Below are 13103 nucleotides of genomic sequence, written 5' to 3'. Positions count from 1 at the left end.
ATCATGGACAGCATGTCGTACAATGTCAACAAACAGCACTGCTTCAACTTTCAGTTAAGTTTTAAAAACAAGTGTGAATCAAAATGCAAATTATAAATAAGCCACTGGCTTCATGAGACACTTAATTTACTCTCAAACTGGCCAATAAGGTATTAAAGTTAACCTAATTTGGAATAAAAAATGAAAAAGATCAAAACCCTCCCACATCTAATTCTAGAATTGTTGGCAAAGCCGCAATTGTTATAAAGAGCCAAATAAAAACAGAGCTAAGTTCCAAGCAGTGGATGGGGCAATAGCAAGTGCAAAACCAGACTGAAATTCTGACTCAACATATGCCCAATTTCAAAACTAATACTTCATTATCATTTTACTTCCTGTTTCACAATGGGTGTCTGCAGCCCTGATCCCATGATACAACCGTATCTACTTAAATAACCAATTCAAGAATGGAGAGCTTGGAGGGGTTGGGAGGTTTAATAGAGATGGGTATTGCACAACATGGACACCGAACACTCAAAGGTTGGGTCCTGGTTTAGTGTTGCATTGCTTGATGTACTGCTATGGGCATTAAGAAGATAATCTTCCCCTGCAATAAGGGGACTTGCTGCTGTCATGAAGATAATTAGAAGAGGTTAACCACAGGTGCATTCTGCCCATACCTGAATTCAATGCAGGAAGCACTTTAATGGCTGAACAAGATCAGGAAAGGTGACAAGAAGGTGAGGTGGAGATGGCACAGTGTTAATATCACTGGACTAGTAACTTAGAGACCCAGGCTAATGCTAATGGGTACGCGGGTTCAAATCTCATCAGGGAAGCTGCTGGACTTTAAATTCAATAAATGAATCTGGAATTACAAAGCTAGCTTCAGTGATCTTGCTACGAAATCATCAATTGTCATAAAAACCCACCTGGTTCACAAATGTCTTTTAGGGAAAGAAATCTGCCCTCCCTACTTGGTCTGCCCTACATGTGACTCCAGACCCACAGCTATGTGGTTAACTTGTAACTGCCTTCTGAACTGGCCTAGCAAGCCAGTCAGTTCAAAGGCAATTCGGAATGGGCAACAAATGGTGTTCGTGCCAGTGACTTCCACATCCCATGAAAGAATTATTTTTTTTTAAAAAATCAGTTGCATCCTGTAGTGCATATCCTAACCCACTCTTGACACCGTGACCTGTTGCGTTTACTCTATCGCATCACTCCTCAAAGCCACTCAAGTTTGAACAGCATCCTTTGTTCACTTTCTATGCAGTTTCTCACCTTCTCATTTATCTATCCACCACTACCACTCACTGCAATATTTATGCTCTGTGATGCATCTGCCTGATAATTACCCTCACTGAACACACTGGTTCCAGTGGTTGAACACATACCTTGCTCATAGCTCCGTCGCCACTGTTGCAGGAGAAGTGAGCACTCAAGGTACGTTGATATTAGAGGAAAAGGCCATGGCGGACAGTGGCATATTTGCATCCCTGACCATCAGAGATGGAGGGGCTGGGTCTTCACAACTGATTGGGGGTAGAATTAAATATCACTGACCCACATCTGGTATAAGAGCTTGAGATGTTGGACTTGATTTAAGTAATATTTTAATTATGTTGTGTTTTTTTCATTAGCATTATGAATTCATGTCCCTGGACTTTGCAAACAGCAGTTACTCAGGAGAGCTGATTCTTTGAAGGTGTACATTCATAGAATGTATTCCTACCTGTCACAGTGCAAATACATGCATGTGACTGGGTCTTGCTGGAGTTAAATGTCTCTCATCCAGTGTCTCAGATCACAAGTGGTGTCTAACTCAGTGGCAAGGACAGCAATGCATTCAAAATTCACACTCCTCTCCGAGCTCTGTTCAATCTAACATCGATGCTGATCCCCAGGGTCTAATGTGAAGAATAACAATAGAGAGACAGGAGAAAATCTGAGGTGTACTGGCAGTCCTACCTCACTCACTGTTCAATATATAGGAGAGGATAGAGGAGTCCAGCTCCAGCATTAATGGATTAATTCAGATGGCCATTGGGAGATTACCTTCTGCCTTGGAGAACAGCCTCCACTGTGGAACTTCAACCACGGCATTCAAATGAATCGATCTGCTTTGGATACCAACATGTCTGCTGCCTTAAACCAGATGACACATATCTTCCCATAGCATTACAACATGTCACTGATTCATACTCCTAACTCAAGAAAGGGCTGAAGGGGAGAGGTGGACATGAGAAGTGGGAATTCCACTTCACATCTCATTTGTTGCTCCTCTTTCAACCAGTACGCAACACTGATGGAGACGGTAATTGGTTACAGGACAGCTTTGTGTCAATGGTGGGGGAAAAGCGATGGTTCAGACTTTGGTCCATTGTGAGTGACTATGTTCAAGTTATTAGGGAATCTCAGGAATCTCAAGCAGCAATCTGAGTGGATGTGGTATTTGGCGCACCATCTTCATGTCCGTTAGAATCTTCAGATGATGAATATTGAGTGGCTTGTTACGCCAGCACTTCTATTTCTCACTGTAGCCCAATGCTGTGTAGCATGCAACACACAACAATTATACTGGAGACCTTTACGGGCAAGTAGTGAAGGGCTTCACATCTGGTCAGGCATCTGAAATGCATCTTGAGGATGCCAATGACTTGCCTGATGTCACATCTGGTTATCATGTGGCTGTCGTGGACTGCTTTTGGGGTTAATTGGCAGGGTTCCTCAAGGGTGTTGTTAGCCAAGGATGGAGGAGGGGCATTCTTTTGCACTTCGCAGCCACCAAGGAAGAGTACTTTCAAGCATGAAAAGGACAGGGATTTGGACTAACATTGCAGGAAAACATCATAGCAACTCCTAGTGTAGAGCTATAATAATCATAGTTTGTAATTGCAGATCAGCAGAACATCTCTCAGCCATCAGGTTACTATGTTTATATCATCAATGACATGCTGCACTGTGAGAAAGCAGCCAGAAACATAAAGACAAGTAAGTGCCTGCCGATTCTGGTTGTTTTGTCCCAGGGAAAAATTACAAACTGTCAGCCTTGGCAAACGATCCATCTGTTATCTGCTGGCAGATGAGATTAGGTGGGGGTTCAGGTGTTTCTAATGTGTTGGTGTGGACTCGATGGGCCGAAGGGCCTCTTCTGCACTGTATGATTTATATGCAGCCAACTAGAGACCACTAAAATCTCTCTGGTAATGACCTGGAAGTAACTAGAGGCAAAATAATTGAGGGCCATGGCCACTTTGATATCCAATATGATAGGTGGCCGCAGGGAATACTTCCAGGAGGCTGCAACTGATATAATAATCTCAGCTTCTAAAAGCAAGAGCTCTGGTCCAAGATACTGTACAAAATGATTTCTTGCTACTACTGCATGCTTGTCACACACTGGGTTGCCAGCTACCTCCAGGATCTGGATGGTCAGGTTATACAGGCCAGTATGTATAGCTGGCAAATACATTAAAAAAATATGCCCTCTTTAAATAATGAAGGTTGTAATGACAGAGTAAACTGGCTTGAAAGATTATACAGAGCAGCTGAAATGACATAGCAATCACAGAAGTGTGGGTTAGTAACCATTCCTATCGATACTAATTCTGCTCACGGAGAACCAGACTCTCTGAACATTCCATTGAGGGTATGAGTCCCAATGGCTCATTGCAATCTATGGGTTAATAGCTAGTATTCGAATCAGACCAGGTGTGTGCACGCACATGTTGGACACCATCCAAAATTTATGCATTCTTACACGTTGATACATAAAGCTGCACATTTCCAGCATTGTGTTTTTTTATTATTTTAAATTCACAGCTATTATTTCCTTTTCAAGCTAAACAAATATGGCTTAAAGAAATCTTCTTGACAGCTCCTTGAAACAAATTGCTTAATCTAATGTCGCAACACATCAGTTAGCATCTAATAATCAGCAACCAATTGTTAAGCACAAAATTTGAGTTTGGACAGTGCATTTTAAAATGCATAACAAATGAAAATTATAGCCGTATATTTCATTTCGGACCCTAAGCCCCCCAACAGTGAATAACTTTACCGTGGGCTCGGAGCAGTGCCTCTGCAGTAAAAAGCGGGGCTTGAAGCATGTCTGCAGTTTCCACAATCAACATATCCTTGAGCTTCCTCAGGTCCTGCGGCCTTAGGCCCTCATATGGCTTCAGAATGGAAGAAAATACCAAAAGACATTAATTGGACAAAGACTTGTAAATTGAAAATCAAACTCTGCCAATCATATCTTTATATAAAATCTATAGTTACAAAATGTATTCCAAACATGTAGGTCACTTGCATAAAACTCCAGCTTCTTTCCAAACGTTGACACTATGATAAACAACTCATAGGTCCATAACTTTCTGGTTCCCTAGCATGCATTTAGAAGGTACCCCAATGATGAGCTGGGAATCCCTCTCGGAAGTTCCCACGTTAATGTTTAAGTAGCATTTGCCTGGAAGTGCTAACTTCCCCTGGACAATTGCGCTGGGCTAAGAACCATTTGACAGAAGCGATTCAAATCACTAACTTTGGGTGGTTTGGCCAGTTTTACCCTGATAGTTTAAAAGAGTTAGAAGGAAAAGAAAATCACTTCTGGCCCCAGAGTAACTATTTAAAGAGCACCGACTGGGCCCTGCACACACATCACCTCCCCACACCACCAACCTTCCTGTACCGTCCTCCCATTCTGAACCAACTCCTTCCCACCCCCAAGCCGACTCAACTCCCCCCTCAGTCCAACCCGATACCGCCCCACCCACCCGGTCCGAGCCCAACCTCCCTCCTCACCATAGCGCCTCTCCGTCCTGGTCTCACCCCAATTGTCTGAATCACTTACCGTTCCCTTTAAACATCTCCTTTATGGCAAATAGTACCATAAAAAGGGTGTGCTCCTTTGTTCCTTGCACCCTGTTGCTCCTCACCGTTACAGCTGGGAACATGCTTTGTGGCTCCTGTCTCACCTAGCCCAAATAAGGAAGATTGGGCGAGACAGGGGCTTTGCAACTTCAACGTGGGTAAATCCATCAAGAGTGGCAAACCACCGGAAGTTGTCACTCTGAGGAAGTTACGGGCCGCAGGAATTAACAATTCAAAATGCTAAAACAAGGCAACAGCTTCAAATTGAATAATCATAAATCTGCTTTAATAGAAATTGTCTGCTATCTTTACCATCTTCTAGACTTCACTTACTTGCTCCAAATTTCCTGTGGCACGAAGTGACAGAATTTCAATGATGAAATTATCCACCAACAGTAGAGACTTTCAGTTTGGTTGTGTCAGTTCCTTTTCTTAGCAGCAGGCTATAGTGGTAGCATTTCTAGCCTATTAATTCATTTACCTTGCATGGGATCATTTAAATGTAATTTTGTCAATATCATCAGTAGCACCAAGAGCTAAAGGAAATTGTTTTGTTAGTTGAAACATTTGGCCAAGTTGAGTGGCTGCCAAAGGACATTCTTATACTGCCAGACCTGTTAACAGCAATATGGACCGCAAGATTAGAGTTATGCGACTAGTTTTTGCATCTTTCCCTGTTCGGCGACAATGGACACACATAAGCAAAGCTCAACTCACTGGCATCTAAATGCCAGGTAACCTTTATTTCACGGAGACACAGAGGGTCTCTATCTGTAGCTGAAAGAGCACAGAAGAATCAAAGGAATTACAGGATATTAACAAATTATATTTTGGGATCAATTTTTGTGAAGCAGGCTCAAGGGTCTGAATGGCCAACCCTTGCTCCTGATACACACGTGTGTATGTTTAGACATCTGATTGCTTCAGAAACAGAAACTGGAACCCAAACATAGGAGCAGGAGAGAAGGCCATTCAATAAGATCATGGCTGATCTGGTTGTGGTCTCAATACCACTGTGCCACTTGTCACCCATAACCCTCGACTCCCCGGTCTATCAAAAATCTGTCCAACTCTGCCTTTAATGAATTCAATACCTAACTTCTATAGTTTTCTGGGGAAACGAATTCCACATACCTCTACAGACTTATTTTTAAATTGTGTTGTCTCCTGGTTCCAGACTCTCCATAGTGGAAACATCCTCTAGGCACTTATTCTATCATCAAGTCCTCTCAGGATCTTGTATTTCAATAAGATCAACTTTCATTCTTCTAAACTCCAATGGGCATAGGCCCAGCCAGTTCAACCTTTCTTCTTAAGATAAGCCTCTTATCTCGAGTGAACCTTCTCTGAACTGCTTCTAACTCATTTATATTTAGTTCTAAATAAGGAGACCAAAACTGTTTCAGATGTGGTCTCCAAGGCCCTTTACAGATGCAGTAAAACTTTCCTACTTACATATTTCATTCCCCTTGCAATAAATGCAACATTCTATTTGTCTTCCTAATCACTTGCTGCGCTTGCATACTAACATTTTGTGACTCATGTACCAGGACATCCAGATCCCTCTGTACCACCACATTCTGCAATCTCTTCCCATTTAAATAGTATACTGCTTTTCTCTTCTCCCTGCCAAAGCGGACAAGTTCTCATTTTCCCATTAACTGAAAATGCAGTTAGGGATAGTTTTTTTGAAGAGGCTTCTGAAAGTGGGCAGGGATATGGCAAAGTAAGCAAGAAGTTATAGAGAAGAGTGAGCATTTTGAACTTTATACTGAGGATAAGACACACACTTCAAATTTAAAATTCTTATAGTTATGTTGAAGTCCTTTAATGGCCTTGCCTCCTCACCTATGCAATCTGTTCTGGTTCTAGCACTCAAAGGACTAATTTACCTGACCTACAGTAACTGACTTCATTAGTGAGTATGTAGAAGACTGTGTGCCAAAGAAGTAAATCCATGTGTTTCGCAACCAGAAACCATGGATGAACAGGGATATCCACTGCTTACTGAAGTCTAGGTCTGAGACGTTCAAGGCCCTGACCTATACAAGAAAGCCAGATACGATCTAAGGAGATCCATCAAAGATGCCAAAAGACAGTACCAACTTTTGAATGGACCTACCTTGCATTAAGTTGATCTTTCTCTATACCCTAGCCATGACTGTAACACTACATTCTGCACTCTCTCGATTCCTTCTCTATGAACAGTGTGCTCTGTCTGTATAGCATGCACGAAATAATACTTTTCACTGTATGCCAATACATGTGACAATAATAAATCAAATCAAAGTCAAGTCTATTCCTACCCCATTTCCCTCAACATTAGTCAATTTCAGTCATCTCGGCTCTACATTTAAATTCCTATCCTGAACCTTTCCATTCTCCATCTCAATCCTCCAACCCTTAAAACCCGTTCTTCAACCAAAATCTTTTCATGCCTAAAATATTTCCATGTTTGGTCTCGAGTTGATTTGCTGTTGGTGTCCAAACTCTGTTGGTTCCAGCATAATTGCAAACAAACCTCATGGAATATACATCTTGAGATCATAACTGTATTGAGCTTACTTATTCAGAGCTACAAATGTCTAAAAACTTCTTCTAAAACTGTACCTCCTTTCTGTCCAAAGCTGCATACTCTGCTTCCACTTCTTCAGCTTCCGGATCTCGCGAAAATACCATCCGTGACTCAAGATTGAGAGCAAGATCCTTGTGGTGCTGTTTCTCCGCACAGTCGCAGGGAGTATCTCTGTTTTCGTTTTCTGCAAACAGGTCTGCATCATACTTAACTAAAAGCTGAAATCAATGAAAAAGAAAAATTAATATCTTTTCGTCTCAGTTTTAACATGGTTGGTAAATCCGGCCCACGCAAATGAGACAGGGGTCATACTTTAAGTGAATCACAATATAATAATGGGGTTTGATTTCTAACTCACAGACCACAGCCAGTAAGGATCAGCAACAACAACAACTCCACGATCATCCTCAACACCGGTGCCCCACAAGGCTGTGCTCTCAGCCCCCTGCTATACTCCTTATACGCCTATGACTGTGCGGCCAAATTCCCCTCCAACTCGATTTTCAAGTTTGCTGACGACACCAACGTAGTGGATCAAATCTCAAACAATGATGAGAGAGAATACAGGAATGAAATACAGAATCTGGTGAACTGGTGCAACGACAATGATCTCTCCCTCAATGTCAACAAAATGAAGGAGATTGTCATCGACTTCAGGAAGCATAGTGGAGAACATGGCCTTGTCTACATCGTAAGAGTTTTAACAACACCAGGTTAAAGTCCAACAGGTTTATTTGGAAATAAACCTGTTGGACTTTAACCTGGTGTTGTTAAAATTCTTACTGTGTTCACCCCAGTCCAACGCCAGCATCTCCACATCTTGTCTACATCAACAAGGATGAAGCAGAAATGGTCGAAAGCTTCAAGTTTTTAGGTGTCCAGATCACCAACAACCTGTCCTGGTCCCCCCATGCCAACACTATCGTTAAGAAAGCCCACCAGCGCCTCTATTTTCTCAGAAGATTAAGGAAATTTGGCATGTCCGTTACAATTCTCACCACCTTTTACAGATGCACCATAGAAAGCATTCTCTCTGGTTGTATTACAGCTTGGTATGTATGACTCATGCTCTGCCCAAGACCGCAAGGTCGTGAATGTAGCCCAATCCATCACGCAAACCAGCCTCCCATCCATTGACTCTGTCTACACTTCCCGCTGCCTCGTCAAAGCAGCCAGAATAATTAAGGATTCCATGGACCCCAGACATTTTCTCTTTCACCTTCTTCCGTCAGGGAAAAGATACAAAAGTCTGAGGTCACGTACCAAACGACTCAAGAACAGCTTCTTCCCTGCTGCCATCAGACTTTTGAATGGACCTACCTCGCATTAAGTTGATCTTTCTCTACACCCTGGCGGTGGTTAGCACTGCTGCTTCACAGCGCCAGGGACCCGGGTTCGATTCCTGGCTTGAGTCACTGTGTGGAGTTGGCACGTTTTCCCCATGTCTGCGTGGGTTTCCTCCGGGTGCTCTGCTTTCTTCCCACATTCTGAAAGACGTGCTGGTTAGGAGCATTGACCCGAACAGGCGCCGGACTGTGGCGACTAGGGGAATTTCAGTAACTTCATTGCAGTAAGCCTTACTTGTGACTAATAAATAAACTTTTATTTTAACTTTAAGCCATGACTGTAACACTACATTCTGCACTCTCTCGTTTCTTTCACTACAAACGGTATGCTTTGTCTGTATAGCGTGCAAGAAACAATGCTTTTCACTGTATACGAATACATGTGACAATAATAAATCAAATCATTGGCCAAATTAAAAAGGGAAAGGAAGAAAGAAAATGGGGAAAATGAGCAAACACAAGAGTATCAAGAGACTTGAATGGGGTGGGAGAATGCTGAGCAAAGCAAATGTCATTAATGTTCATATAGGATGTAAAAATTTACATTATTTAAATGCTATTTCATAATAATTACAAAGAACTTGCACTAAACTATATTATGCTCATCAGCCCTTATTGAACTAGTTGTATTCTTTTATTCATTCATTGGAACTGGGCATCACTGGCTAGACCAGCATTTACTGCCCATCCTTAATTGTCCTCAAGGAGGTGGCAAGCTGCCTTCTGGAACTGCAATAGTTCACGTGGGGCAGCTACTCCTACAGTGCTGTTATGGAGCAAGCAGCAGGATTTTGACCCAGGAGTGAAGAAGAGAACAGTGATACATTTTCAAATTAGGAATGTGCGTGCCTTGGAGGGAAGTGTTATAAAGCGGAGGTTGAAGGTGCTGGTGATGCTGTTCCCATGCACTTGCTGCCCTAATTTGTGTAGATAATAGAGGCCATAGATTTGGAAGGGACTGTCAAAGGAGCCATGGCAAGTCACTGTGTGCTCATCTTGTAAATAATACACATTGCAGCCATGGTGCAAAGGTGCAGGGAGGGTATGTTTAATTTGGTCAATGAGGTGCCTATCAGGCTTTGGGGAAATCAGGTAGAATGTTACTTGCCATCGAGTACCCAGTTCCTGACTGCTCTTGCAGTCAAAGTATTTATCCACTCCAGTTAAGTTATTGATCAATGACGACACCTAGGACGTTAATGGCGAGGGTTTCATTTAAGGTGATGTCATTGAAAGTCAGTGGCTAGATCCTTTTTTTTTGAGCGATGGTAATTGAATGAAGATTGCACTCAACCAGCTCACATTTACAAAACCCAAAACAAAATGCCTACTGTTAGATATGATTCTGCAATTGGGAAGCACTTTCTGAACAATCCTGAGTGCTAATAATCTCATTAATGACTAATTTAAGATAATCAGTTAAGCTCATAACATGGCTTATTTACATTAAGGGACAATTTAGCATGGCCAATCCACCTAACCTGCACACCTTTGGTCTGTGGGAGGATACCGGAGCGCCCAAAGGAAACTATGAAGACATGGGGAGAATGTGCAAACTCCACCCAGTCACCCAAGGCTGGAATTGAATCCAGGTCCCTGGTGCTGCGAGGCAGCAGTCCTAACTCCTGCACCACTCTCAGTGAAACATTTTTCCACCCCACAAATGATCATCTGGTACCCTCAATTTTTTTTCACATGAATGGCTACTGGCTTGAGTACAATTCAAGAGAAAGGTTGCAAATAGAATTCTCTCTCAAGCATTAGCATCTTTGAATCTCAATGAGCATAAAAAGTCACCACAGTAAATTAAATGGCAGTGCTCATTTCAAGTGCTCATTCAGGAGAGGTGCACTTTAATACCAAGACGAGCATTTACTGCCCACGGCACGGTGTCCATGAGAAACTGATGGTGAGCCACCTTCTTGAACCACTGTAGCCCATGTGGGCAAGGTATTCCCTCAGTGCTCTTAGGTAGGGAGGTACTAGATTTCAACCCATGGATGACAAAAAATTGTGATATGTTTCGAATTCAGGATGACCCGTGGCTTGGAGCGGAACTTGCAGGTGTTGTTCCTCTGTTTCTTTTTAGGTGGTAGCAATCAGAGATTTTGTAGGTGCGGTTGAATAAGGTTTGGTGAGTTGCTGCAATGCAGTTTGTACATGAAACACTCTGTAGTCACATGTACCGGTGGCGGAGGGAGTAAATGATTAATTAAGGTGGTAGGTGGTGTGCCAATCATGTTGGCTTCTTTGTCCTCGAGTATTACTGGAGCTGCATTCATCCAGGCAAGTGGAAAGTCATAGAAGAAATCATAGAAAGTATTGAATTACATTCCTCAGGAGTCAAGAGGAGAATTGTTTGACACACAATAACCAGCTTCTGACTTGCTCTTATAGCTAGTGTTTATATAGCAGCTCCAGTTATATTTCTGGTCAATATATCATCAATTAAGATGTTGATGGCCGAGGTTGAGCAAAGTTAATGTTGTTGAATGTCAAGGAGGGACTTTCATTGAGAGCGGTCGTTGCCTGGACTTGTGTGTAATGCATGCTACTTGCCAAACTGAATGTTGCCCAGGTCTTTCTACATTTGGGCACATCTCGGAATTGCAAATTGGAATGCAGCACTGTACAATCAGTGGTCATCATCTGACTTCTTGATGGAAGGAAGATCATTGATGAAGCTGTTTGGGCCAGAATATTCCCCTGAGGAACTCCTGCACCAATATAGAAGTCATAGAATCCCTACAGTGCAGAAAGAGGCCATCCGGCCCATCGAGCCCGCACTGACAACAAACCCACCCAGGCCCTATCCTCATAACCCCACGCATTTACCCTGCCTGTCCCTGACACTAAGGGGCAATTTACCTATTTTACATGGTCAATCAACCTAACCTGCCCATCTTTGGAGTGTGGGAGGAAACACATGCAGACACGGGGAGAACGTACAAACGCCACATAGACAGTCACCCAAGGCTGGAATTGAACCCGAGACCCTAGCGCTGTGACAGCAGTGCAAACCACTGTGCCACCATGCCGCCCATATGCTGGGACTGTGATCGGTCTCTAACAGCCATCTTCTTACGTGCAAGATTTGACTCCAGCCAGTAGAGTGTTTTCTCTCCCACCCCCCACCAACTTTAATTTTATTAGGGCTTCTTGACGCCACACTTGGTCAAACGTTGCTTGATGTCAAGGGCAGTAACTGAATCAGATTTGAAGATAATTTTGGGCCCCACACCTCAGGAAGGACATACTGGCACTGGAGCGGGTCCAGCGGAGATTCACACGGATGATCCCAGGAATGGTAGGCCTGACATACGATGAACGTCTGAGGATCGTGGGATTATATTCATTGGAGTTTAGGAGGTTGAGGGGAGATCTGATAGAAACTTACAAGATAATGAACGGCTTAGATAGGATGGACGTAGGGAAGTTGTTTCCATTAACAGGGGAGACTAGGACGCGGGGGCACAGCCTTAGAATAAAAGGGAGTCACTTTAGAACAGAGATGAGGAGAAATTTCTTCAGCCAGAGTGGTGGGTCTGTGGAATTCATTGCCACAGAGGGCTGTGGAGGCCGAGACGTTGAGCGTCTTCAAGACAGAAATTGATAAATTCTTGATTTCTCGAGGAATTAAGGGCTATGGGGAGAGAGCGGGTAAATGGAGTTGAAATCAACCATGATTGAATGGTGGAGTGGACTCGATGGGCCGAATGGCCTTACTTCCGCTCCTATGTCTTATGGTCTTATGGTCTTATAAGTTAATAGATATTACATCACGCAGAAAAAGCTTCAGCAATGCTTGTATGTTTGGCTGAATTCGCCTCAATGTGTTTTTGGAAGATGTACAGAGATGCTTTCTTCCCCCCCCCCCTCGCTCAACCTGGTTTCAGCAGGCCTCGTGACTTCTAAAGTTAAAGTTTATTTATTAGTCACAATTAAGGCTTACATTAACACTGCATTGAAATCACTGTGAAATTCCCCAAGTCACCACAATCTGGCACCTGTTCGGGTCAATGCATCTAATCAGCACGTCTTTCAGACTGTGGGAGGAAACCGGAGCACCAGCAGGAAACCCACGCAGACACGGGGAGACCGTGTAGACTCCACACAGACAGTGACCCAAGCCAGGAATCGAACCTGGGACCCTAGCGCTGTGAGGCAGCAGTGCTAACCACTATGCCACTGTGCTGCCCGTTCTGTTTCTTGAGGAGGTAACAGAGAAGGTAGATAAGAGGCAACAAGAGGAGAAAATGCTCAAAAGTCTCAGCAGGTCTGACAGCATCTGTGGAGACAGAACAATGCTAATGTTTCGAGTCTAGATG

The 13103-nt window shown here is 43.1% G+C and overlaps 1 protein-coding gene across 6 annotated transcripts in view; it reads right to left on the bottom strand.

The window, feature by feature from the left end:
• Positions 1 to 13103, bottom strand: part of LOC144507960 (ankyrin repeat and IBR domain-containing protein 1-like) — a 97655-nt gene that overhangs the window by 56381 nt on the left and 28171 nt on the right. For all 6 annotated transcript variants that reach the window (XM_078235618.1, XM_078235597.1, XM_078235578.1 and 3 more), the window contains exons 4-5: positions 7465 to 7647; positions 4043 to 4160 (exon numbers count right to left, since the gene is read on the bottom strand). In XM_078235618.1, coding sequence (XP_078091744.1) covers positions 4043 to 4160; positions 7465 to 7647 — 301 coding nt within the window. The remainder of the gene's footprint in view (positions 1 to 4042; positions 4161 to 7464; positions 7648 to 13103) is intronic.

The sequence above is a fragment of the Mustelus asterias genome, chromosome 2 (genome assembly GCF_964213995.1).
Source record: "Mustelus asterias chromosome 2, sMusAst1.hap1.1, whole genome shotgun sequence".
NCBI classification, from domain to species: Eukaryota; Metazoa; Chordata; class Chondrichthyes; order Carcharhiniformes; family Triakidae; genus Mustelus; species Mustelus asterias.
Note: the sequence above shows the minus strand (reverse complement) of the source record. Positions and strands in the feature narration are given on the sequence as shown.